The sequence below is a fragment of the Brassica napus genome, chromosome A3 (assembly GCF_020379485.1).
Source record: "Brassica napus cultivar Da-Ae chromosome A3, Da-Ae, whole genome shotgun sequence".
NCBI lineage: Eukaryota > Viridiplantae > Streptophyta > Magnoliopsida > Brassicales > Brassicaceae > Brassica > Brassica napus.
This window is the reverse complement of record NC_063436.1, coordinates 12,383,073-12,406,354: the sequence shown is the minus strand read 5'-3', so window position 1 is coordinate 12,406,354 and position 23,282 is coordinate 12,383,073. Positions and strand designations below refer to the sequence as shown.

The 23,282-nt window shown below is 37.6% G+C and overlaps 5 protein-coding genes and 1 long non-coding RNA gene across 6 annotated transcripts; 5 read left to right on the top strand and 1 right to left on the bottom strand.

Annotated features, from left to right (window-relative positions):
• The first annotated feature begins 834 nt into the window (after window positions 1-834).
• On the top strand, window positions 835-5,554 carry LOC106388505 (leucine-rich repeat receptor protein kinase HPCA1). Its single transcript, XM_013828591.3, has 19 exons — window positions 835-1,093; window positions 1,180-1,300; window positions 1,390-1,461; window positions 1,562-1,636; window positions 1,728-1,799; window positions 1,887-2,051; window positions 2,145-2,219; window positions 2,314-2,385; window positions 2,462-2,533; window positions 2,607-2,675; window positions 2,799-2,873; window positions 2,949-3,020; window positions 3,099-3,236; window positions 3,313-3,788; window positions 3,858-4,010; window positions 4,082-4,218; window positions 4,293-4,512; window positions 4,584-4,819; window positions 4,896-5,554. The coding sequence occupies exons 1-19, from the start codon at window positions 1,006-1,008 to the stop codon at window positions 5,367-5,369; spliced, it is 2,862 nt and encodes a 953-aa protein (XP_013684045.2). The 5' UTR covers window positions 835-1,005; the 3' UTR covers window positions 5,370-5,554.
• A 175-nt stretch (window positions 5,555-5,729) lies between these two features.
• On the top strand, window positions 5,730-8,743 carry LOC106385858 (amino acid transporter AVT3B-like). Its single transcript, XM_048775959.1, has one exon. The coding sequence runs from the start codon at window positions 7,015-7,017 to the stop codon at window positions 8,224-8,226; it is 1,212 nt and encodes a 403-aa protein (XP_048631916.1). The 5' UTR covers window positions 5,730-7,014; the 3' UTR covers window positions 8,227-8,743.
• An 818-nt stretch (window positions 8,744-9,561) lies between these two features.
• LOC106388507 (metallothionein-like protein 4B) lies at window positions 9,562-10,041 on the top strand. The gene is made up of 2 exons (XM_013828592.3): window positions 9,562-9,708; window positions 9,785-10,041. The coding sequence occupies exons 1-2, from the start codon at window positions 9,620-9,622 to the stop codon at window positions 9,954-9,956; spliced, it is 261 nt and encodes an 86-aa protein (XP_013684046.2). The 5' UTR covers window positions 9,562-9,619; the 3' UTR covers window positions 9,957-10,041.
• Window positions 10,042-11,497: 1,456 nt separating this feature from the next.
• Window positions 11,498-16,201, bottom strand: LOC106388508. Its single transcript, XM_048775960.1, has 2 exons — window positions 15,601-16,201; window positions 11,498-12,084 (listed from the first exon to the last, which is right to left on the bottom strand). Exons 1-2 carry the CDS (start codon window positions 16,060-16,062, stop codon window positions 11,626-11,628), a joined length of 921 nt encoding a protein of 306 aa, XP_048631917.1. The 5' UTR covers window positions 16,063-16,201; the 3' UTR covers window positions 11,498-11,625.
• Window positions 15,980-16,651, top strand: LOC125606898. The gene is made up of 2 exons (XR_007338156.1): window positions 15,980-16,117; window positions 16,225-16,651. It is a non-coding gene; the product is annotated as an uncharacterized LOC125606898 (long non-coding RNA).
• A 3,754-nt stretch (window positions 16,652-20,405) lies between these two features.
• On the top strand, window positions 20,406-21,910 carry LOC125606897 (protein CHAPERONE-LIKE PROTEIN OF POR1, chloroplastic-like). Its single transcript, XM_048775956.1, has 3 exons — window positions 20,406-21,029; window positions 21,109-21,448; window positions 21,523-21,910. The coding sequence occupies exons 1-3, from the start codon at window positions 20,685-20,687 to the stop codon at window positions 21,696-21,698; spliced, it is 861 nt and encodes a 286-aa protein (XP_048631913.1). The 5' UTR covers window positions 20,406-20,684; the 3' UTR covers window positions 21,699-21,910.
• The last annotated feature ends 1,372 nt before the right edge of the window (window positions 21,911-23,282 follow it).

The following is a 23,282-nucleotide window of genomic DNA, read 5'->3' as shown; positions in this document are numbered from 1 at the left end:
CCACCAAATGAATATAAAAGTCGATTAGAAATTTAATTGGATAAACATATCTGTCATAAAAATTTATGTCTATTACCCATTAAAAGTCGGTTGTACCTATTTTTAAATCGGACTTAAAAATCTAACCAATACAAAATAAAACTGGCAATTTTAAAAAATCGGCCACTTCATTCGACAGACTAAAACAAATAAATCTGTTGACAACATTAAATCAGACAAATATATCAACCGCCTCAAAATAATCTGATGTGACTCTGAAGTCTGCCACCAAATACACGACAGATGTGAATTTAACAACATGTTTAAATAACAAAATTTATATCACGATAGATTTGTTTTTTTTTTGTTAAATAAATCTGCCAAACGGTGATTTTTCCTAAAATTTAAATGGTATTTTTGTAATATAAATTTTTGTCACAACTGTAAAAAGAGCATTTTCGACTATAAAAATAATTTAGTAATTTTAAATTTTTATGAGTTATTCTAACAATAACTGAATTAATTTGACTTATTTTTTAGTAAAGTTTTCTGCTATAAAAGATTGAAATTATTTTTTGCGGTTTAGAGGTTGCGGTTTAGAGGGTATGAATGTTTCACGCGACCCTATTACTCTGTTCTGATAAAATGATCACGAAGATAGTAATGCGTTTTGGGCTAACAAATAATACGTTTGGAGATATTTAATTTTGAAATCAATAATTGAGTGTATTAAGTAAAGTAGATATAAAGAGGTCCCACAAAAGGTGCATCACGACAACTCATATCTTTTCTTTAATGTATTGTTCATGATTTGTTCCTACCCATAACCCTACTGAATTGAAACCTTTTAAAATCCCATTATCGGCTATTTCAAGTTGACTAAGTTTTTTATGGTCCACACCCTATATTTTTAATTAAATTGTTCGAAGTCCTCCTTTTGTAAACATTACAGTCTTTCATAAGTTGTGTTACATTGACGGATTAGAAGAAGTAGGAACAGAAAAGAGTTACACTGACGGATTGAAGATGAGTTCAAGAATTGGAGCCTTTATGCTCCTGATCTTTCTTTTCTTCCAAATTTTGTCTGTCTCCGCTCTCACAAATGGTTTTGACGGTAAGTATAATCAAATAGATGCTGATCACTGTTTCTAGATACAAAATTTTTAAAAAATTCTGAACTAGTTTGAAATTTTGGTGCAGGTTCTGCTTTACAAGCCCTGAAGGCTGAATGGACCAAGCCTCCTAGTAACTGGGAAGGCGCTGATCCTTGTGGAACCAGTTGGGTTGGAATTACATGTAGCAATAACCGGGTCGTTTCAATGTATTGACATGTTTGTTATTTGTAATTTGTTTCTGCTTCTTCCAATAACCCTCTGTGCAGATTATTAACAGTGTTGTTGCTTGCTGCAGATCACTAGGTAACCTCAACGTGGAAGGAAAGCTTTCTGGGGATATTGCAGCCTTGTCTGAATTGCAGATCTTGTATGTCTTTCTTCTTTTTTTCTGTTCTTTCTTCTTCTTTCTGTTCTTTCCTTACATATAAATGGATTTTTTTTTTCATCTTATGATATAATATTTGTAGGGATTTGTCATACAACACCGGATTGACTGGACCACTTCCACCAAATATTGGTGAACTTAAGAAGTTGAAGAACTTGTAGGAAAACATGATCTTTGGATCTGTATCACAAGTTTATATATCTCCTTGTCTTATTTCCTATTTTGGCTAACTCATTTTTACTCTCCAGGATCCTTGTGGGATGTAGTTTCACTGGTCAAATCCCTCAGTCTATTGGACAATTAGAACAACTTATATATCTGTAAGATTTTGTTTGACTCTTTTTCAATGTTCGCGCTCAAGCCTCTCTAAATCCATCAGTATTAATTTGTGTGTTTCCTAAATACAGCTCCCTAAATTTAAATCAATTCAGTGGTACAATTCCGGCTTCCATTGGACGGTTATCGAAACTATATTGGTTTGATATAGCTGACAATCAGATTGAAGGAACGCTTCCAGTTTCTAATGGGACTTCTTCACCTGGACTTGATATGCTTCTTGAAACTAAGCATTTGTATATATAATCCTAACTCTTTCTATCTTTTAATTTTTTGGGTTGTAATCACTCAGTATACTAATTAGTCTTACTGTCCTTCACTTTCTCCAGCCATTTTGGAAAAAACAAGCTTTCGGGCTCTATCCCAGAAAACCTTTTCAGTTCAAACATGACTTTGATACATGTGTAAGCTTCATAATACTTATGAAAGTTCAGAGTTTGTACAATTTGAGACTTGTAACTAACAACATGACTACATTTTTTGTTTTTTTATCCATAGGCTATTCGATGGAAACCAATTCACGGGCAAAATCCCGGACACACTCAGCCTGGTTCAAACGTTGACAGTGTTGTAAGCAGTAACGCTTTGTTAAAAAAAATTATTCCAAATTGTTTATTATCATACTATGTTTTACTCTCCATTACAGACGCCTTGATAGGAATAAACTAACGGGCAATATTCCTACAAGTCTTAATAATCTCACAAGTCTTCAAGAACTGTAAGTAAACAACTAAAGTTCTTTGTAGATATATAAAGAAAATGGTAGAGAGTTTGAGTTGAATTCATTTCAGGTACTTGGCGAACAACGAATTTACTGGCACTCTTCCAAATCTAACCAGCTTGACCAGTCTCTACACATTGTAAGTTTAAAAAATATATATATCTCCTCTTTTGACGCTCTGTTTACCATTACTACTATTATCAAGCCTTCATATATTATCCATCAATCTAATGCTATATGTGCTTGTTTTTTTTTGTAACAGAGATGTGAGCAATAACACTTTTGAACCCTCACCTATTCCATCATGGATCTCTTCATTAGACTCTCTGGCAACATTGTATGAGAATTTCCCTTATCTCCTTTCTTCTTCTTGATCTCCATGTGTAAGAACAAAAGGTCTTCTCCTTTTCAGAAGGATGGAAGGAATCAAACTCAATGGTTCGATACCAAACTCATTTTTCAGCCCTGCTCAGTTGCAGACTGTGTAAGTCAAACAATACATGAAACAGGAAATAAACTAATGTTATGAGATAAGTACTAATTGTGCTTTATTGACTTGCAGTATCCTAAAGAGAAATCAGATAGATTCAACGTTAGACTTCGGTACCAGATTTAGCAACCAGTTGGAGTTTGTTGATTTACAATACAACAACATAGATGTCTATAAACAACCATCTTCTAACACAGTCATCCAAGTAATGTATGTATCCTGGTCACAAATGAATTTTATTTTCTTCTTAATAATAGTTTGCTTATGTGTGTTTTTATATCTACAGATTGGCAGATAATCCAGTGTGCCAGGAAGAGGGTAACAAGCCAAATTACTGCTCAGAAATCCCACCCAATACCTCATATTCTACAATCCCACCAACATGCACTCCGTGTGATCAGGGCAGGGAAGCAAGTCCCTCGTGCCGCTGCGCACATCCAGTCATAGGAACACTCTACTTCAGATCTCCTTCCTTCTCAGGGTTGCTCAACTCCACCAACTTCGAAATTCTCCAGAAGTCTATAGAAGATTTCTTTAAGAAATTGAGTTATCCTGTGGACTCTGTAGCCATCAGAAACATAAGAGAGAACGCTACCGATCATCAGCTTCTAATAGATCTCTTAGTCTTTCCATTGGGCCGAGAGAGTTTTAATGAGAGTGGAATGTCACTTGTTAATTTTGCCTTTAGCAATCAGACTTATAAACCTCCTCATATATTTGGCCCTTACGTATTCAGAGCCAATCCTTACAATCAATTCTCTGGTATGATCAACACACGCAGTCAAACAGAATCTGTATTGATCAGTATGGCTCAGTTATTTTTTGCCACAGATGCAGGAGGTTCCAGCTCATCAAACATGGGCATTATAATCGGAGCAGCAGTTGGCGCTGTGGTTCTTCTGTTGTTGTTAACTTTAGCTGGGGTTTACGCTCTCAGGCAAAGAAAGAGAGCAGACAGAGCAACTGATCAGAACAATCCTTTTGGTAAAGGTTTACTACAAAAGATTTGTCCCTTAAGACTTAAAATGCTTACATCTTCATTTTGTATGTTTCAGCCAAGTGGAATACAAGTAAGAGCAGTATCGATGCTCCGCAGCTAATGGGAGCAAAAGCTTTTACTTTTGAAGAGTTGAAGAAATGTACAGAAAACTTCTCAGAGGCAAATGATGTTGGGGGTGGAGGTTATGGCAAGGTTTGTGTCTTTGCAATGGAATCAATTCAAATGATACATAAATGGCCTTCGTTGAAATTCTGATGGTGAAACAGGTTTACAGAGGGATTCTTCCCTCTGGACAACTCATAGCCATCAAAAGGGCTCAACAAGGATCATTGCAAGGAGGCTTGGAGTTCAAAACTGAGATTGAACTTCTTTCCAGAGTCCACCATAAGAATGTTGTCAGACTCTTGGGCTTCTGTTTCGATAGAAGTGAACAAATGCTGGTGTACGAGTACATTCCAAATGGATCTCTTAGAGACAGTCTATCAGGTTATATACCAAACCTCTTTCGTTGCGGAATTTATACTAGTTTTTGGATGCTGAATATTGTAATAATGCAGGTAAGAGTGGGATCAGGCTTGATTGGACAAGAAGGCTTAAAATAGCACTTGGTTCAGGGAAGGGTCTAGCTTATCTTCATGAGCTTGCTGATCCTCCAATTATACACAGAGACATCAAATCAAACAATATATTACTTGATGAAAATCTTACTGCTAAGGTTGCTGATTTCGGCCTTTCCAAAATTGTGGGAGACCCTGAGAAAACACATGTGACAACACAGGTGAAAGGAACTATGGTGAGTAGAAAGTCAGTCATAATATTTCACTCTCTTTCTCATATATATTTAATATAAAAGTACTCTTTGTAATTAGGGATACTTGGATCCTGAGTATTACATGACAAATCAGTTGACCGAGAAGAGTGACGTGTATGGGTTTGGTGTGGTGATGCTTGAGCTGTTAACCGGTAAAAGTCCAATAGAGAGGGGTAAATACGTGGTGAGAGAGGTGAAGACAAAGATGAATAAGTCCAGAAGTTTGTATGACCTCCAAGAACTGATGGACACTACAATCATCGCAAGCAGCAGCAACCTTAAAGGGTTTGAGAAGTATGTAGATTTGGCTCTGAGATGCGTGGAGGAGGAAGGAGTGAATAGACCATCGATGGGTGAGGTTGTGAAAGAGATTGAGAACATAATGCAGCTTGCGGGTTTAAACCCGAACGTTGATTCAGCATCTTCTTCGAGAACGTACGAGGAAGCTATCAAAGGATCCGGTGATCCGTATGGAAAGGATTCGTTTGAGTACAGTGGGAATTTCCCAGCTTCAAAGCTCGAACCCCAATGATCGGTTGTGTTATTTTAAAATATTTTGTAACTGACTTAATACTTGAAATGCCTTGTGAAGGTCAGATTTTCAAGATTTGATTTTGCTGCTATTGCTATGTGTCTAATCTTTTATATTGTTTGGATACAAGATTAGTTATTGTATTGTTTGGAAACACATCAGTAGTATAATGTTATTTTCTATTATTAGAAGAGTGAATTGTATAATAGAATGATGTATTTGATTAAAAACTTACAAAAAGAAGTTGAGTCTATGATAATAATTATGTTTTAATAAGAGAGACTAGATGATAAACTACGAGCATGCACGGATAACTTTTTATACTAATATTTGTTTATTAAATGTTTTTAACATTGTGCAACACTAGAAAACATGAACAAATATGGTGCTTAAACCGCCACATAAAACAAGCAATGCATGAATAGTACATAGCTTGTTTTTGCACTCCCCGTTCTCCTCATAAAGATATAGATATATGTATGGTACAGACAGCGGTGTGTGATGAGCCGCTTCTGTATTATCACAATATGTATGGTATATATATGTATCGTCACAATATGTATGGAGATTGCAGGTGCATATACGTGTATGTAACAATTTCTTAACTCACTAAACTCAATCAACAGTTGAGTCTTCTATATTTCTTAGAGAACTTCATTTTAGGTTGTTTAGACTAGCTGATCTAGGATTAGACGCAATACCGTCATGATATGTTGTTCTATCACATGTATCCAATTATTAAAAAAAAAAAAATGAGACAAATGATGAGATGACGCAATACCGTCATGATCAGACAATGCAGTTGTTGGTATAGGATCACTCCAGATTTAACATGATGAACGCTGATGACAAGAAAGAGACGTTGAGCACAGAGCGATTGTTGGCCTGGTTTGTGAGATAGATTCTCTATCTCAGCATCAAAGCTCCAACCGAGTTAAAATCGAACTATCCAAAGAGATCGGATCAGAGACGGAGCACTGAAGATACCTTAATCAGGGAGCATAAACCTTGATCGGAGACGTAACGTGTAACCAAACGCGGTGACCACGCAAGAGTAGAAGAACGTGTGTGAGGAGGGCGATCATACACCAAAGGATGTGAAGATCAGAGTGAGAACTAAAATTCCAGTGAAGAATTTGATCCATGGAAGCAGCCGGCTATGAAGAGTAGGTTTTCTTATCTATCATATCGTCATCCTTTTTTAGTGGGGGTGCTCAACCAACACATGTCAAATCTATGTTGCATAGTAAAGATAAGCCAGAGGAACAATAAGACAAGACCCAGATCAGTCTTAGTGGAGCTGGTAATAATCTTAAACTTGATCATAGATTTGGCACTAACAAGAAAAAAAGAAAAGGAGAAAGATGAAGGAATATGTTGTAGACGATCATGAAAGCAGACAAGAAATTCTCGCCATGTCTCTCTCTTCATCCATAAACAGTAATATCTCTAAATGAAGAGAGAGAGAGAGAGAGAGAGAGATTTATTATACCAAATTGAAGCAACGATGGAGAGGGAAGATGCTTTTAATAGAAGATTGTTTTCAGGTGGTAATTAAAAAGCTAGGGAATGCCGCCCAAATCATCCATCTATTTTATTTTGATAATAAATTTGATATCGAGAGAGCCCCAATCTCTGCGACAACATGGGACCGGCGAGAGAGGACACACCCCTTCTCGGGAAGGAAAGACCATTGTCCAGCCAGTTCAAGACTTTCGCCAATGTCTTTATTGCTATCGTCGGGGCTGGGGTTCTGGGTCTTCCTTACGCCTTCAAGCGCACCGGATGGCTCATGGGTGTGCTCACGCTCTTCTCCGTAGCAGCTTTGATCACCCACTGCATGATGCTTCTCGTTCACATCCGCCGCAAGCTCGGTGCCGCCAACATCGGCTCTTTCGGAGACCTTGGTTTCGCAGTCTGCGGCCCACTCGGGAGGTTCCTCGTTGACGTTCTTATCATCTTGTCCCAGGCTGGCTTCTGTGTCGGATATCTCATCTTTATCGGTACTACTTTAGCTAATCTCTTCAACCCAACCACCACTCTGACCCTGAGTCACGTGTCCCCTAAGAGTCTCTACATATGGGGATGTTTTCCTTTTCAGCTGGGCTTGAACTCCGTCAAGACGCTCACTCACTTGGCACCTCTAAGCATATTTGCCGACGTGGTTGATCTTGGCGCAATGGCGGTGGTGATCGTGGAGGATGTCAAGATTGCAGTGGAGCAAAGGCCTGACGTGGTTGCCTTTGGTGGTATGTCAGTTTTCTTCTATGGGATGGGAGTGGCTGTCTACGCCTTCGAAGGTGTGGGCATGGTTTTACCCCTGGAATCGGAGATGAAGGACAAGGAAAAGTTTGGCAAAGTGTTGGCGCTCAGCATGGGAATCATCGCGTTGCTTTTCGGAGCTTTCGGGGTGTTAGGTTACATGGCCTTTGGGGATGAAACAATGGACATAATCACAGCCAACTTGGGGCCAGGACTGGTGAGCAGCCTGGTGAAGCTGGGACTCTGCATCAACCTCTTCTTCACCTTCCCCTTGATGATGAACCCTGTGTTTGAGATCGTTGAGAGACGTTTTTGGAGTGGTATGTACTGCGTGTGGCTCAGATGGCTACTCGTCTTAGCTGTGACCCTGGTGGCTCTCTTGGTGCCAAACTTTGCAGATTTTTTGTCATTGGTGGGAAGCAGCGTCTGCTGTGCGTTGGGCTTCGTGTTGCCTGCTTTGTTTCATCTGATGGTCTTCAAAGACGAAATAGGGTGGAAGCAACGGACTTTCAACTCTGGGATCGTGCTACTGGGCCTCGTTCTAGCTGTCTCAGGTACTTGGAGCTCCCTGAGCGAGATATTCAACTGGAACTAGAGTTTGTAGGTAGGTGAAAAGAGACTGGACGTTGCTGTTTCTTTTCTGCCCATTTTGACTTCTTTTGTTGGAATCGTTTTCTACTTTTCAATCAAGAGATTTCCAGAATACTATTTGTTATATTACTTATTGGTAACCATTCGATTCAACTGTTACCATTGTTTTTTTGATAACATTTACGGTGTTCTTGTTCAACGCTTTAGAGGTAATGTTTCCAACATTCTATGATATCTCGTTTCATTTGGCCACTACTACTTAGACATTGATCGGTAGAGAGTTAGCATTATCATTATGATCTATATTATCCGATCAACAATTATTAGAAAATTATTTAGAAAAATATTTACTAAATGCTAATGCTTCCAAATAATCTCTGGTCAATGCTCTTATATAAACTTTTTAGAAAAACATTTGTATTTATAATCTATAAAATAAAAGAAAATATATAATTAATTAATTTATTTTATTAAATAATATCTTAAAAGTATTTTTATATCCAGAAAATAAAATTTTAATTTTTAAAATTAATTTACAATAAAAATATTTTAATATAAATTAATTATATTTTAAATGTAAAATATTATTTTTTAAAATAGATATTTTAATTTTAAAATTTATTTTAAAATAAAATTTTCGTTATAAACATAATTATTAAAATATAAAATAAAATAGATTAATTATATATCTTTTAATTTTGTATGTTAATATATTTTTATATATATATACTATAAATATATTATATATTATATACTAGTTTTTATAATAATTTTAAATAACATACTGAATGTGCTCTACCAATCATCATATAAAACAGTTTAGCAAAAACATACAGTTTCTGAATATTGTTTCTATAATCTGTAGCAGAACTAATAGTTTATGTATTTTTGGAAAGTATAATTTGCATTTTTGTGAGAAAAATTGATTTAATATTTTCAAGAAACTTAATGTACATTTTCAGAAAATAGTTTTATATTTCAATGGAAAATAATTTTACTTAAGCTGTATAAAATTTATTTAAAATTAAATAGGCTAAACTTAAAACTCATGTTAATTTTAAGGATTAATTATTCGATTATTTTAGCCCTGTTACAAAACTCATGTTAAAATTTAAAAAAAAAGAACTGTTAGTGAGCGGGATTAACGCTACAGCTGAACATCTCTACTTATATTGCTAAAACCAAAAAACACAACTCTCCCCGTGATGGTGTTGTGGTTACGTAGCACATTTGAACTCATGAGGCTTCGTCACCAATCAAGTTAGACGAGAAGCTACCACATGGCACATGGTACCCAACATAGAGGCCACGTGCACGGTCCATCGTCTATATCTATATAGGTCATGTGAAAGACAGGAGTAGAAAGTAAAAAGAAAAGAAAGGGCGAGGTAAAAGATATGGCAGACATAGGCAAAGGAACCTCAGTCGCTGGCTGCAACAGTCGCTGTGGCTGCCCATCTCCCTGTCCAGGTGGAGAATCCTGCAGGTTTCTACTCTTCTATATGCTCTCAAGAATTGATGTATTTTGTTCAACTTAAAAAAGAACGTTGGAGTCCATGTAGGTGCAGGATGAGCGCAGCATCTGGTGGGGATCAAGAACACAACATGTGCCCGTGCGGGGAGCACTGCGGCTGCAACCCTTGCACCTGCGCCAAGACCCAGACCTCCGCTAAGGTCGGCAAGGCCTTTTGCACCTGTGGGGAAGGTTGCACCTGCGCCACTTGTGCCGCCTAGACCATGTTTATAGCATACTTGTATAATAGGTACGAGCTAGTCGATTAGGTCTCAGTCTCTGAAATAAAACTGTGTTTGCCAGGTCCAAGTACAACCAAATATATTGTTTATGCTCTGTTCTTTTACTGAAAGCGCTTGGATCTAAAGTCCAATATGAAGACCAAGGAAAAATACCTTGGGAATGGGTGATGTGAGCATCAAGGACGCATGAACCACCAGGGCCACTCTCTCCATATCAATCTTCCAAATAACTCCACTTGGAAAATAGTCCACTAACTGAGTCAGAAAGGAGGCCCCAAACTCGAAACGAAAGCCGGTGAAGTGCATGTAACCACCCCAAACTGCTCAAACATGATATTTTGGAAAAATGAACATTTTAGTGAAATATTTCACATTACGAGTGGAATATAAAAGATAATGGAATATAAAAAGATCTATGAATTGAACAGGATATCCGTTTCAAAAAAAAAGGAACAGGATATCCGTTCATACATACAAAATATGGTGACACCATTCTAAATGGTCCAGATGCTAGAGACAAGTAACACCATTCTACACAGTGAGAAACTCTCCTACTATTGAATATGGAAGAGTTTTGTTTGTGATGTGGTGTACCAAAGGTTGACGTGGAAACACCAGCCCAGCCCAGCCCAGCCCAACTCCACAAGTTCTGCAAATATATGAAACCATGAATCTAAATTTTACAATAACTGAAGACAGTAGCAAGTCTTGGATTAATCAAACAAGAAAGTGAAAACCGGCACTTTCACATCCTTCAGAGCAACTCTGACAATAGAATATGGAATTGGGAGCTCCTTTACTAGTGATAGAAAGCTTAATACAAATAGATAAGTGTTGCTTGTTTACAAACAAACAAATACATAAATGTAAAACGCATAGGGAAACAGTAAATCAAGTACACTTTTTCTTATTTATGCTACTTGTGGCTTATCCAGGAGTCTTTGATCCTTCCTATCAATCGACCAGCTCAGCTTACAGATCATATCAATCTTCTTTTCCTCTGTTTCCTTTTGACTTTCCTCTGCCTCCACTCTCTTTTTCCTTCGTTTACAGTAACATATGTGATGAATTCTATCAAATTCTTTGAATGTAATTGTGTAGTCTAAACATAGATTTGGATTTTTTGATCAAAAAAAAAACATAGATTTGGATTCTATGTTGAAAGACTATTATAGATAGGGATATCAATGAAAGAAATCAAATGAATTAAAATTTCTTTATGTGAAAGATAATAGTATCACACAACAATACGTTTCATAAAGTTCAAAATTTAACGTTCCATTCGTAGAATAATGGATGTAAACACAATACAAAGTATGGATCACTTTATAGCTGAAAAGATATTGTTATACAGAAACTACTCTAGTGATGATTGCAGGAGGTTCTCTTCATTCCAACTTCCAAGGCTACTCATAGTATATTTGTACATATATTTACCGATTATGTTAGGCTTTGAATTCTTTTTCTTTTTGTAGAATCTTGGCACATTGTTCTTCACTCTTGAATATTAATAAACTCGGTGGAAACTGTAAACTTATCTTGGCATATATTTTTTTTGGTCGTAGCAATATTCCTGGAAGAATTTGTTGATTGATTGCAAAAGATAAAAATATATATCCAAAGAACACACAAAGTGTGCAAGGTGGTGTCAGTGGTGATGAGTACATGAGTGGATAAGAGAGATGGGTTTGGGAAGGCGGTTGGCATTAAGAGTGAAAGAGCAAATGATCCTTGTATGGAAATTGGAGGTGACGAGTTTGCCTAATATGTAAGCCCTGGAACGGAGGACGAGAGTGAGATTGAGGGGCAGGGACAGTGTGTCGAGATGGGGAGAGACACTGCCGTATAGGGGAATCTGATGGCCATGCACCACCGTGGCTATATTCCTTCCGCTTTTCCTACCCACCGTGAACTTCTCCATCTCACCGGAGGAAAGGAGGAGGTTGGAGTAGCGGAGGAGGAGAGGGGGAGCAGTGACATGGACGGCGAAGAAGGTTGAGGGGTTCCGGTAGAAGATCCTGACAGTCGAATTAAGAGACAGCATGTCAGTGGGCACGCCGCTAAGATCGTTACCAGCCTGCACGTTAAAGTTCCTCACCAGCATCCCCTGCAAGTATTTATATTCAGTCTAACACTTGCTCACATTCTAACCAAATCAAATGCACACTTGTCTCTCATTCCACATTTTGTTTACTTGTTAATCTATTTTACTTATTTCTTTTTAAAAAAAGAGAATATTATACTATTTTTCATTGTTGGCCTTTTTCTTTTTTTTTTTTTTTTTTTTTTTTGTCAACTGAAATGCATTAATAAATCTAAACCAAGAGGATTCAATACAAGGCGGGGGAGAAACAAGAGAGTGCAGCTTTCGCTAGGGAATCAGCTGCAGCATTGTGCTCTCGCCCAACAAAGGAAATAAAACAGAAGATAAAGGATGATGATAGAATCTCGATATCCATGAGAACCCCGAAGAGCTCCATCGGATAAGACTTCGAGTAGATAGCTCTAGCGAGCTCCCGTGAGTCGGTTCGGAACCAGACTTTTGTTAGAGGTCGGCGCTTAGCTTCCAGCATTGCTTCCCTCATAGCCAGCGCTTCCGCTACGAGGGGGGAGGAGATATGTGCTAGTGCGCGGGACTGTTCCTGGATGACAGTAGCTTGTAGATCCGTGAAACACCAGCCTAGACCCGCACGGTGGTTTGCCGACGACCACGCTGCATCAGAGTTGCAGAGCGTCACGTCCATTCGTGTTGGCGGAATTTCGAACTCTAAGAGAGCGGGTCGCAATTGTGTGGGTGTCGGGACCTGTGCCTGCAACCATTCACGACCAGAAGAGCATGCCTTTGAAACCACGGTAGCCGCCGGGTTCTGTCTGTTTTCGAAGACTAGCAAGTTCCGAGCAGTCCATAAATTCCATAGAAGCCAGGAGGTGAGACACGTTGACACTCCTATGGGCGGGAGACTCACCAACGTCGACATGATCAGAAATGCATCATGGAGTGTTTCCGCATCAGAGAAGTTAGGGTGGGTTACGTAAGGGGCTCTTTCCCACACCTGAGCCGCAAAAGGGCATAGAAAAAATAGGTGCAGCGCCGTTTCATCCTCGTTACAGTGAGGGCAGAGGCCCGGCGTGTTGATGCCCCGACTACGAAGGTTTGCCCCGAGTGGGAGTGCTCCCCGACACAACCTCCACAGGAAGATTTTAAGTTTTGGTGATGTCGTTTCGCGCCAGATGAACTTCTGCCAGTCAAAAGTGGCCGCAGGGAGATGCTGTTGTTGTTGATTCTCTTGATCTTCGCGCATTGCGTAATATCCGGATTTGACACTATATATACCGGACTTTGTCTTCTGCCAGCAAAAGGTGTCCTCAACTTGGAAAATACTTGGTTTGATTTGGTAGATATCCTCAGCTAGTTCAGGAAGAACATCCTCTACCATGTGGCGGTTCCACTCTCCTGTCCCTCGGAGTAGGAGATCAGATACGTAGAGGTCTCTTGTGGCCTCTGTTGGTGGACCGTAGACGACGATGTGAGAGGTCGTCGAGATCCAAGAGTCATTCCAAACCTTGGTAGTGTTCCCATTTCCGATTGCCTTGCCAAGCTGCAGCTTAAGAAGATTGAGTCCCGCAATTATACCTCGCCAGCCATGAGACGCTGAGGTAGGACAAGGAGACGTTTGGAAACTCGTATTGAAACAATATTTTCCTAGTAACAGGCGCGCTAGGAGACAGTCCGGGGACGTCAGTATCCGCCAGGCGTTCTTAGCCAGCATAGCCGTATTGAAATCCAAGATATCTCTGAAGCCCAAACCCCCATCACTCTTGTGTTGCGTTAAGGAATCCCATGCTACCCAACAAAGTTTACGCACCGAGGGATCCGCGTCCCACCAGAATCGAGTGAGGACTGACTGGATTTGCTTGCATAATCCAATGGGCAGTGGGAAGCAGGACATAGTGTACGTAGGGATGGCCGAAAGCACAGACTTTAGCATTGTAAGCTTTCCGGCTGGAGACAACCGACGTGTAGACCATGAGGCCGCCCGGAGTCTGATTCTGTCGACTATAGAGGAGAAGAGATCCCGCTTCCTTCTGGTAAAGAGTTCGGGTAGACCAAGATACTTGCCGACTCCTCCCTCTTTATCAATGCCAAGGATGAGTTTGACCCGTGATCGGGTCTCCTGTGGCGTCCTTGACGAGAAGGAGATAGACGATTTAGAAGCATTTATACGTTGACCCGAAGCTTTCTCATAATCTCTCAGTATCAGCGCAAGTGATTCGCAGCTTCCGGTAGTGGCCTTTGTGAAGAACATCGTATCATCGGCAAAGAGCAAATGGTTGATACGTGGGCAATGATGTCCAATCTTCACCCCAGTGAGCTCTCCACTCCGTTGTCCTGCTCGACACAGGCCCGAGAGTACTTCTCCACAAATGATAAAGATATACGGAGAGAGAGGATCCCCTTGTCGGATACCCCTTTGCGGTGTAACTGCGCCGTGAGCTGAGTCATTGACCAAGAAAGAATAGGTCACTGTCTCTATGCACTGCATGACCAAATTGGTCCATTCTCTAGCAAAGCCCAACCTCTCAAAGACCAACCGGATAAAGCTCCATTCTAGCCTATCATAGGCTTTGCTCATATCTGTTTTAACCGCTAGGTAGCAATGTTTCTTAGCCTCCGATCCTTTGAGATAATGGAGAATCTCGTGTGTGATGAGGACATTATCCGCAATAGCTCGTCCCGGTAAAAAGGCCGATTGGTTCTCAGAGATTATCGATCCAAGGACTGGCCGGAGTCGTAGGGAGAGAATCTTCGAGATGATCTTATAGTAGACATTGCACAAGGCGATTGGCCTATAGTCTGAGACCTTTAGAGCATCACCGCTTTTCGGAATGAGGCGGACCTGGGTCATGTTGATTGATGCCGGCATTAACCCTGACGAGAAGAAGGCGCGAACTTCCGAGACTATAGCAGGACCAATTGCCGTCCAGTTAGCTTGAAAGAAGGAGGCTGAAAATCCATCAGGCCCCGGCGCCTTGTCTGGATGAATGGCAAAGAGGGCCTTTTTAATCTCCATGGCGGATGGGAGGGCGATCAGTGTTTCGTTGGTCTCTGGAGTAATCGACGGGGACAGGCCTCGGGAGATAATATCCTCAATCATCTCTCTATCTGTTCCCGTGGTCGTAAAAATCTCCGCAAAGTACCGTGCTATCTCCTTAGCGATCTGCTCTTCCTCATAAACTGGGGTACCACTCGCATCCTCTAGCACTGTAAGCCTATTACGAGCTTTCCGTCCTTTTGCAACTGCATGGAAGTACCCTGTATTTTTGTCGCCCAAAGTCAACCAAAGCATTCTACTTCTTTGTTTCCAAAAAGCTTCCTCTGCTTTGTAGGCTTCAAGGAGTTCCTTATTTATGCTTGCGACTGTCTCATCGGGGACGTCATTTGACATGGCCGAGTCTAGCCTCTCTCTTGTTGGCCTTTTTCAGATTGTTTCTTTTAAGGAAAGTGAAACCGAAGAAAGTGAAACCGAATACCTATCCACTATACGAGTCGACTCTACTCTTAACTCAGCCCGAGTCACCGAGTGAAGAAAAGAGCTATAGTTATTATATATTAGTATATTACCTTTACCACAACTTTAGGAGGGTAGGATTTGCTAGCACCCCACAGTATGAGAGAGAAGACTGAGAACAAGAGGAACAAGGAGAGGAGCAAGCAGCCGTAGAGACGCACATTTCGAAAGGGGTCGTCATTTCCGTCGTCAGTTTCTTCGTCGATGGCGCTGTTGATGTAACGACGGCGTCCGCTTCCTTCGCGGATTGACTTGTAGGAGAGGAGTGCACGGTCCGAGAAGCGAGAGGTTGAGGATTCACGGGAGTGATGGATGGGCGAGCAGTGGTAGTAATGTGGGTGTGAGGGAGAACCCATCGGGCTGCAACCCGACCCAAATGACATCTTCTCCACGTCGTGGTTGGAGGGACTCTGTACATAGTAAAGAGGTCTAGTCGCCGAACGGGGCGGAGAGCGCGGCGGCCATGACAAAGCCGCGTCAATGCTAGTGGCCTCGGAGTCCGTCTTTGCATGCATGTCTCTCAATTGGGTCTTCTCTCCTTGGTTTTTCCTTTGTGACAGAATAATAGAGGTAAGCAGCAATAAAACAGAGACGCTAGTGTCGTGTCTGGCTCTTTCTTTTGTCCCGTCTCTGTCTTTTTTTTCTGATCAACTCCCGTCTCTATGTCTTTAATATAGCAAACGCTTCGATAGACGTTAAACGCGAAATGGTTTCGGAGGTTGTGCAATAAAAGCGAAACCCGTATGGGGTCTTTCATAACTTCTTTTCAAGCAAGTTGGTCCCATTTAATGACGTTCCTCCCCACGCGCTTCCACGCATAGCTACACCTACGAGACGGCTGATTTTTATAGATGGCAGAAGGTGCGTCTCAAGCCACAGAATCAGCGCGTGGGTTATGAAAATGGAAAATGCAGTCAACTGTACTGACAGTAACCCAGAATGTCTTTGAAGAACTGAAAACTCCTCAATAAATAGATTTACACATTTATTTTCTTTTTAATTCCTCATTTTGGTGGGAAAAGGCCTCCCCCGAAAACTTTAAAAACTTGGGACTTTTAGTAACAAAAAAATAACATATCCAAAAAGAACGTGACGTTTCCTTTCTAATCCTCTTTCAGGTTATTGTTTCAAATTATCTTCAAAAAAAAAAGTTATTTTAAAATTTTCAAAATTCTATATTATATAAAAATGATTTTCTTCAAAAGCAAAATTTTAAACTTAAATTTAAAATTATTTATATTGCATATTGTTATCCTTATATTTTTTATAATTAATTTAAATTCATAAATAATTTAGAAATATTACAACAACATTAATTAATAAAATGTTACACTAAAATATAAAGTTATAAATAGAAATACATAATTAAATACTAAATTACAACTAAAATATCACTTTATTTCATAAATTATTTTCGTAATACTTTTAAATCTAATTTAAAAATATTTTAAATCTTATTTTAAAATTTTATTTAATTTCATGTGTAAAATTTAAATTTATAAAAAGGTTAAAATATTTATGAGATAAAATTTTAAAGATTAAAATGATAAACCAAAAAATATTTAAAAATTATAAATGTGATGTGTAATTGTAAGGACCAAAATGTGAATAAAAATATAAAACTTCAAATTTGAAATTTTGAAAAAAAAATTAGAAAGAAAAAACTCTATATTTTAAATTATAAAATACTCTTTTTGAAGATGCGTTTAGAGAGTTAGATGAGAAAATATGGTTTTTATAGAACGGAGTTATATTGTTGCAAAATAAATAAATGAACGAGTTAGATTAGTAAATCAGGATACAGCTCAGGTAATGTGACTGATAACTTGGTTGGTTACACTTAACATTCATGAGTTATTTGTAGAGATCTTTCATATTAAAATCGAACCACAGCATGAGAGCTCCAATTGCATTTGTAGGTGAAAGCAAACAATCTTATTAATTACTGTCCTTATCAATTTCAACATTCAACCTAGTTTTCATTTTATTTAATTCCCTGAATTCTTGTTGTCCAAATTAATTTTTTTTTCTTTTCTCCTATTATGATAATAATAATATATACAGTGTCGGATCTTTATAGTCTAACTTTACAAGCTCTTTTATAGTCTAACTTTATAAGCAAACAAATGTTTCTTTGTAAAATGTTTTAATTAATAAAACAAGCAAGTTCATTAGAAATTCAATTACTGTTGTTTTGTTTGCTTAGAATTTTAGTTTGAGTGATGAAACCATTTCTCCGCCCACGAACAGCCGAAATCTACTACAATTAACCACTAAATTATGGTCATACTCCATCACAAGAAGACGTAAGATCTAGACAGTACCTTACAACAGGAGTACAGTCGATGGTCGAAGTGTGATAGGTGGCCGACCGCCTGAGATGTACGGTGGCCGAGGCTGTGACTGGTCTATAAAGCAAACAAAAAAATAAAGAGATATTAATCCCAATAATTAAAATGTAAAATGATATTATCCTTACCTTTGGCTGGTCTCCGTAGGAGAAAACTAACCAGAAACCGTGTATAATTATTGGATTTGAGAGAGCATATTTTTATTTAAGTGTTTTATATTTAAGGTTATTAAGTATTTAGTATGTAATTTTTGATATTAATAATATTTGTAAGAAGATTTAGCAATATTTATGAAACATTTAATAATAATTTTTATTTATTTTTTAATAAACATATTAAGTAATTGTATTGTTAAATAAAAGTTATTTTTAAATTTCAATTCCTTATTAAAAATGTTTTAATAAAATTATGATCGAGTATAGTCAAATTTATATGATAACACTGATTAACATTACTATAAAATTAACTTCACGGAGTTATCTTCACCAATCAGTAAACGAGTTGAATTATTTTATAAGTTTTTAATGTGACTTATATTATAAATTTATACTTTGTTTTTAAAGATGATTTTTTTTTTGTATTTCACATTAAATTTTGATTAAAACACTTTTTGTGTTACCTATTTGCAATAATACTAAATCAATAGATATTTGGTAAATCTAATAATTTTTTAAAGTTTACAATTTACTATTGTTAACGAACTAAAAATACCTAAAACAGAGAAAATGCATCATTTTAGAAAGTATATAATTTAAAACTCTAATTTTTTACATTTTATATATTTTTACATTTTTGAATATATAATTATTTTTATATTGTTTTATCATTTTTGAATATATAGTTATATTTATATACGTTAAAATTTTAAAATAGTTTTTTTAATAGTTTCAAAAAGCATTTTAAAATTTTAAAAAGACAATTTGACAATTTTTTTGAAAAAATCGAGTAAATTATTTAAAAAATTATAAAATTTCTAATTTAAAAACATATAACTCGAAATAATTTTTTTATTTTTAATTTATTATTTATATATCCATGAAGCAATGGCTAAAAATAGTTTTTTGCTTTTTTTAATAAAATCTCTTTTGGTCATTTTCTTCTTTGACTGCTTTTTTTTGTAACAAAAACTTAAAATAAACTATTTAAAAGAATTGCCTAATTTTGTATGTATCACTATTATTATTTTTAATTTGAAAGAAAAATAAATAAATAAATAATAATGCTATATGATTTAGAAAAATAAATAAATTATATATTTACTTTACAAAAAAAGAATGATAGAAAAGAGGTAATATAAATTTATGAAAATGTATATCAATCTAAAAAAGTTATGATCAAATTTCATAAGTCAATGTAAATAAACTTTTACAATCCACAATAACTTTTTTTAAATCTATGAACTCTTTTCTTTTTTGAACAACTGAATAATTTATAAGCTAAATGGCCTCATGCTCAAGTAGTAACAGCATGAAAGAGACAAGCCTTAGATAGGTTATCCGCAGGTCCATTCTCTTCCATAAGAACAAAGAAAATACAACAGAACTTAAAAGACGCTGAGATACATTTGATGCCCGATAGAACTCCGTAGAGTTTCAACGGCTTGAAAACCGGGCTGAATCTTAAACACTAAACCCTCTCTCACGCTCAACAAATCGACATCACCAAAATCTGGCTACGATCAGACTCTCTATTGCTTGTCAAAGCGATATCTATGACTCTTAAAATTCACAAACTCTATACAAATTTATTTTCTAATATAGTCATGTTCTTTTGGCAAACGCGCGACTAGCAGCGGCAACTGAAAATTACCTCTTTACCATCGGAAATATAGTGCCGGTGAGACAACCGAAACTTCCTTTTTCAGTCGCAGCGGCAAAACGCAGTAACTAAATCCGACGCTGAAAATATCAGCGGCAGCATCATCCCCTTTTTCCATCGTTGCGGCAAGCTGCGATAATTAAGTTTACTTTCAAGAGCGTTCATCTTGACTCCGTCAAAGTGTGATTTTGTTGCCGCGACCGCTAGTCGCAGCGGCAATGAAAAGAACAGGCCTTATGTTGCTAAAATTTTGCTTAGGGCATATAAAACCGGCACTGATTCAGCCTCCTCCCCCCCTACCTTCTCTGTGATTTGAACTTGTTGGTATAAGTGGCGTAATGAAGGCCAAAAGTAGACACATATCAAATGAAAACCAAATTTTGTAAATTTCTTCCTAAATTATTATTAGCAAATTTCCCTTAATCATAATCATGCACACATTTTCATACCATAGTTTTCCAATATAAATCACGGATACAGCTACATTACCAATCGGACCCAGAATTTGTGTCTGATTAGATACAAGAACGAAACACGCTATAAATGAAATAGAAAGACTTCATGGACCACACATAAGGTATATGCCAAAAAAACAAAACAAAAAGATTTTATCCATTTTACAAACTTATCAAAACAAAGAATGAAATTATTATTATTTATGTAGGTGAGTACAAATGTATATGCGGATTTCTTTTGCTTCCACGCTTCTAATTGTGTGTTGCAAAATTGGACCCGATTCGACACAAGATTGATGCTGATTAATTAGTATCGAGCTTTTTTTGAATAAAAAAAAAAGTTAGAATTATATAGGTGCATCTACCGTCTGTCCGTTCCAATCCGACGGCTGTGGAACACGCCGTACAATTTAGACTCAATCTGACGGTGGAACAAAACAGAAAAGATCGCACAATCCCTCAAATCTAATAGTTGTGTTGTGTTGTGTGTGTGAAGCCGAAACGAACAGAGAAATGGCAGCCGCAGCTATCTCCGCCGGACCAAACCGCCTTATTAGCTCAGCATCCGATGTTCCTCTCCATCTCCTCACCACCAAGCTCAATCCCCTCTTCTTTCCTTCCGGGAAGACTCAGCATCTGTGGCGCTCCTCATCGATTCTCCTGCCTACGCGGCGGCGATGCGCGGCGCCGCCGCCTAGAGCCAGTTCTCGAGCTGACGATTCTCCGCCGTTCGACATGTCCGTGGAGACGGCTCTGAAGGTACTCGGTGTCTCTGAAGGAGCTTCCTTCGACGAAATACTCCGTGCCAAGAAGGCGATTATTGCTTCCCGTAAGGACGACCCCAACGCCATCTCCCAGGTGAGTGAATACTCTCTTTCTCTCCAAAGTTCCCATTTTTGGAATTTTAGACAATCTCTATTTACTTCATTTGTCTTAGGCGGAGGCTGCATATGACATGCTGCTGATGCAGAGCCTCAACCAACGCCGAGCAGGCAAAGTTGTGAGCAACAACATTCGCTACGCCGATGTTAAATCCACCAACTCTCTTGGCACAGGGAGGGTGTCTCAGTGGATGAAGAATCCACCTGTATCTGTTGATATGCCATCCACTAGCAATTTGGGAATTCAAGCCGGAGTTTATGGAGCAATGATGGTCTTGACTTACGTTAACGGCAGTTCCATAGACTCTTACGCTGGTGCTGATGTGCCAGGACTTATATTAGCCACCAGCTTTGGAGCTTCCCTCTACTTCATGACCAAAAGAAACGTCAAGCTAGGTAAGTGTACCTTCTTCTATTTAACTCACCTCTCTCACGCAGCTTTCAATTTGGTTTGGTTTGGTTTGGTGCAGGGAAAGCAGCTGCATTGACGGCAGGAGGACTAGTGGTAGGTGCAGTGGTGGGATCGACCGTTGAGAACTTGCTCCATGTTGATGTGATCCCCTTTTTGGGTATCCACTCCCCAGCCGCTGTCGTGAGTGAATTTATAGTCTTCTCTCAGTTCCTGGTCTCTCTATGCTTAAGGTAGAACTACTTTAGACATTGGCTTTAGCTCAAACCCTGTGACAATTGGTATATGCCCTCTCCCTTTATATGTATTTTGTACAGAAACACCCAAAGCAAACAACAGCTCATCGTTTCCTTGGAAATTTGAAGTCTCTTTTGTGTAATACCAAATCAAAGAGCAGAGTTGTTAAAATTAACAAACAGAGACAAAGAAAGTAACTACTCTGGTGATCATTCTTTTCCACACTTCACACCTACGAACACAGTTAACAAACAAAACTAGCTGTTGCTCTTTGCTTCGTTCCCATGCAATAATCAATACAGCCCTGTCACCGATACAGCAGGCTCTGGCTCACCTCACAAGGTTTGTATAGAAGAAAACAACAATGATGTACTGTTATGTCATCGGGAATCCCTCGGCCAATCTTTTTGAGATCTCTCGCTTTTCTTGTAGCACAGTTTTTAGCAGCCGCTTTGAAACTCCTTGTCCTCCCATTGACATCCCAATTGTGTAATATGGCATCCGTGTGTGCTATGATCTTTTGAAAGCTACAATTGAGTCGCATATTAGTTATCTTACAAGGGGACTTACAAGAAGATTATTGGCATTCTCAACAATCATATTCTCCACGTTGGTGCTTATAAGGCAGCTGATATATTGGCACAGGAGATCATTTATAGCGACAACCTCTCATGTCCCATATCTATTTCTAACGTGTAGAGACATCTTTGAGTAATAGTTTTTCTTGGGTTCATCCTTAGGGTGAACTTGTATGTTCACCAAACAAATAGTAGTTTGCCATCAAATATTCAGCTTTTGAAAGAAAAAAAAAATTACTACGTCATATATATATATATATATATATATTTTTTTTTTTAAGTATAAATGAATAAAAATAATACCAAGTGCAATTTTTTTTTTTAACATTGTTACCAAAATACTAAACCTTAAATCTTAAACACTAAATCATAAATCCTAACACTTAATTTTAGAGTTTAAAGTTTTGTTGAGGTGTTTATGATTTAAGGTTTAAAATTAAGGTTTTACACAAGGATTTAGGGTTTAGTGTTTAAGATTTAAGGTTTATTGTTCTGCTAACGATTTTAGCAATGTTAAAAGAAATTTAACAGCTACTATTATTTTTTATTTATTTTTCTTTATATTTTAAAAACGTAATATAAAATTTTATTATTTTGTTTCCTTTAAAAAAAATAATATGTGAAGACAAACTATTATTGATTAGTGAACCTAAAGTTTCTTAAGTTATGTCGCGCTTAAGTTAACTTTTGCAATAGTCAAGTACGTAAATGTCTTTAATGAATTGAAATTATTATACTAATTGCCACTATTATTTTTTTTCTTTTAAATGTACTTTTAAAATAAAGAAATAGAAACTAAATTAAAATAGGAATATCTTATTTTCTTAATTTTTATTTCGTTTTTAGTCCTATTTCATTAATTAATTATTTTCTTCAATTCTGATTTGAAATCACTTTTCTTTTAATAAATATTTTGAACAGAAAAAATAGAAAATAACTTAAAATAGAAAAATCTTATTTTATTTCATTACTAACCTTTTAATCTCATTTCCTGATTATTACTTCT

Coding starts and splice junctions, on each gene's coding strand:
- LOC125606897 (XM_048775956.1), top strand. CDS start 20,685: ATGGCAGCCGCAGCTATCTCCGCCGGACCAAACCGCCTTATTAGCTCA. Junction 21,030..21,108: donor ACCCCAACGCCATCTCCCAG/GTGAGTGAATAC, acceptor CATTTGTCTTAG/GCGGAGGCTGCATATGACAT. Junction 21,449..21,522: donor CAAAAGAAACGTCAAGCTAG/GTAAGTGTACCT, acceptor GGTTTGGTGCAG/GGAAAGCAGCTGCATTGACG.
- LOC106385858 (XM_048775959.1), top strand. CDS start 7,015: ATGGGACCGGCGAGAGAGGACACACCCCTTCTCGGGAAGGAAAGACCA.
- LOC106388505 (XM_013828591.3), top strand. CDS start 1,006: ATGAGTTCAAGAATTGGAGCCTTTATGCTCCTGATCTTTCTTTTCTTC. Junction 2,534..2,606: donor CTCACAAGTCTTCAAGAACT/GTAAGTAAACAA, acceptor AATTCATTTCAG/GTACTTGGCGAACAACGAAT. Junction 3,021..3,098: donor CCTGCTCAGTTGCAGACTGT/GTAAGTCAAACA, acceptor ATTGACTTGCAG/TATCCTAAAGAGAAATCAGA.
- LOC106388508 (XM_048775960.1), bottom strand. CDS start 16,062: ATGCATGCAAAGACGGACTCCGAGGCCACTAGCATTGACGCGGCTTTG. Junction 12,085..15,600: donor CTCCTAAAGTTGTGGTAAAG/GTAATATACTAA, acceptor AAATACTTGCAG/GGGATGCTGGTGAGGAACTT.
- LOC106388507 (XM_013828592.3), top strand. CDS start 9,620: ATGGCAGACATAGGCAAAGGAACCTCAGTCGCTGGCTGCAACAGTCGC. Junction 9,709..9,784: donor CCAGGTGGAGAATCCTGCAG/GTTTCTACTCTT, acceptor GAGTCCATGTAG/GTGCAGGATGAGCGCAGCAT.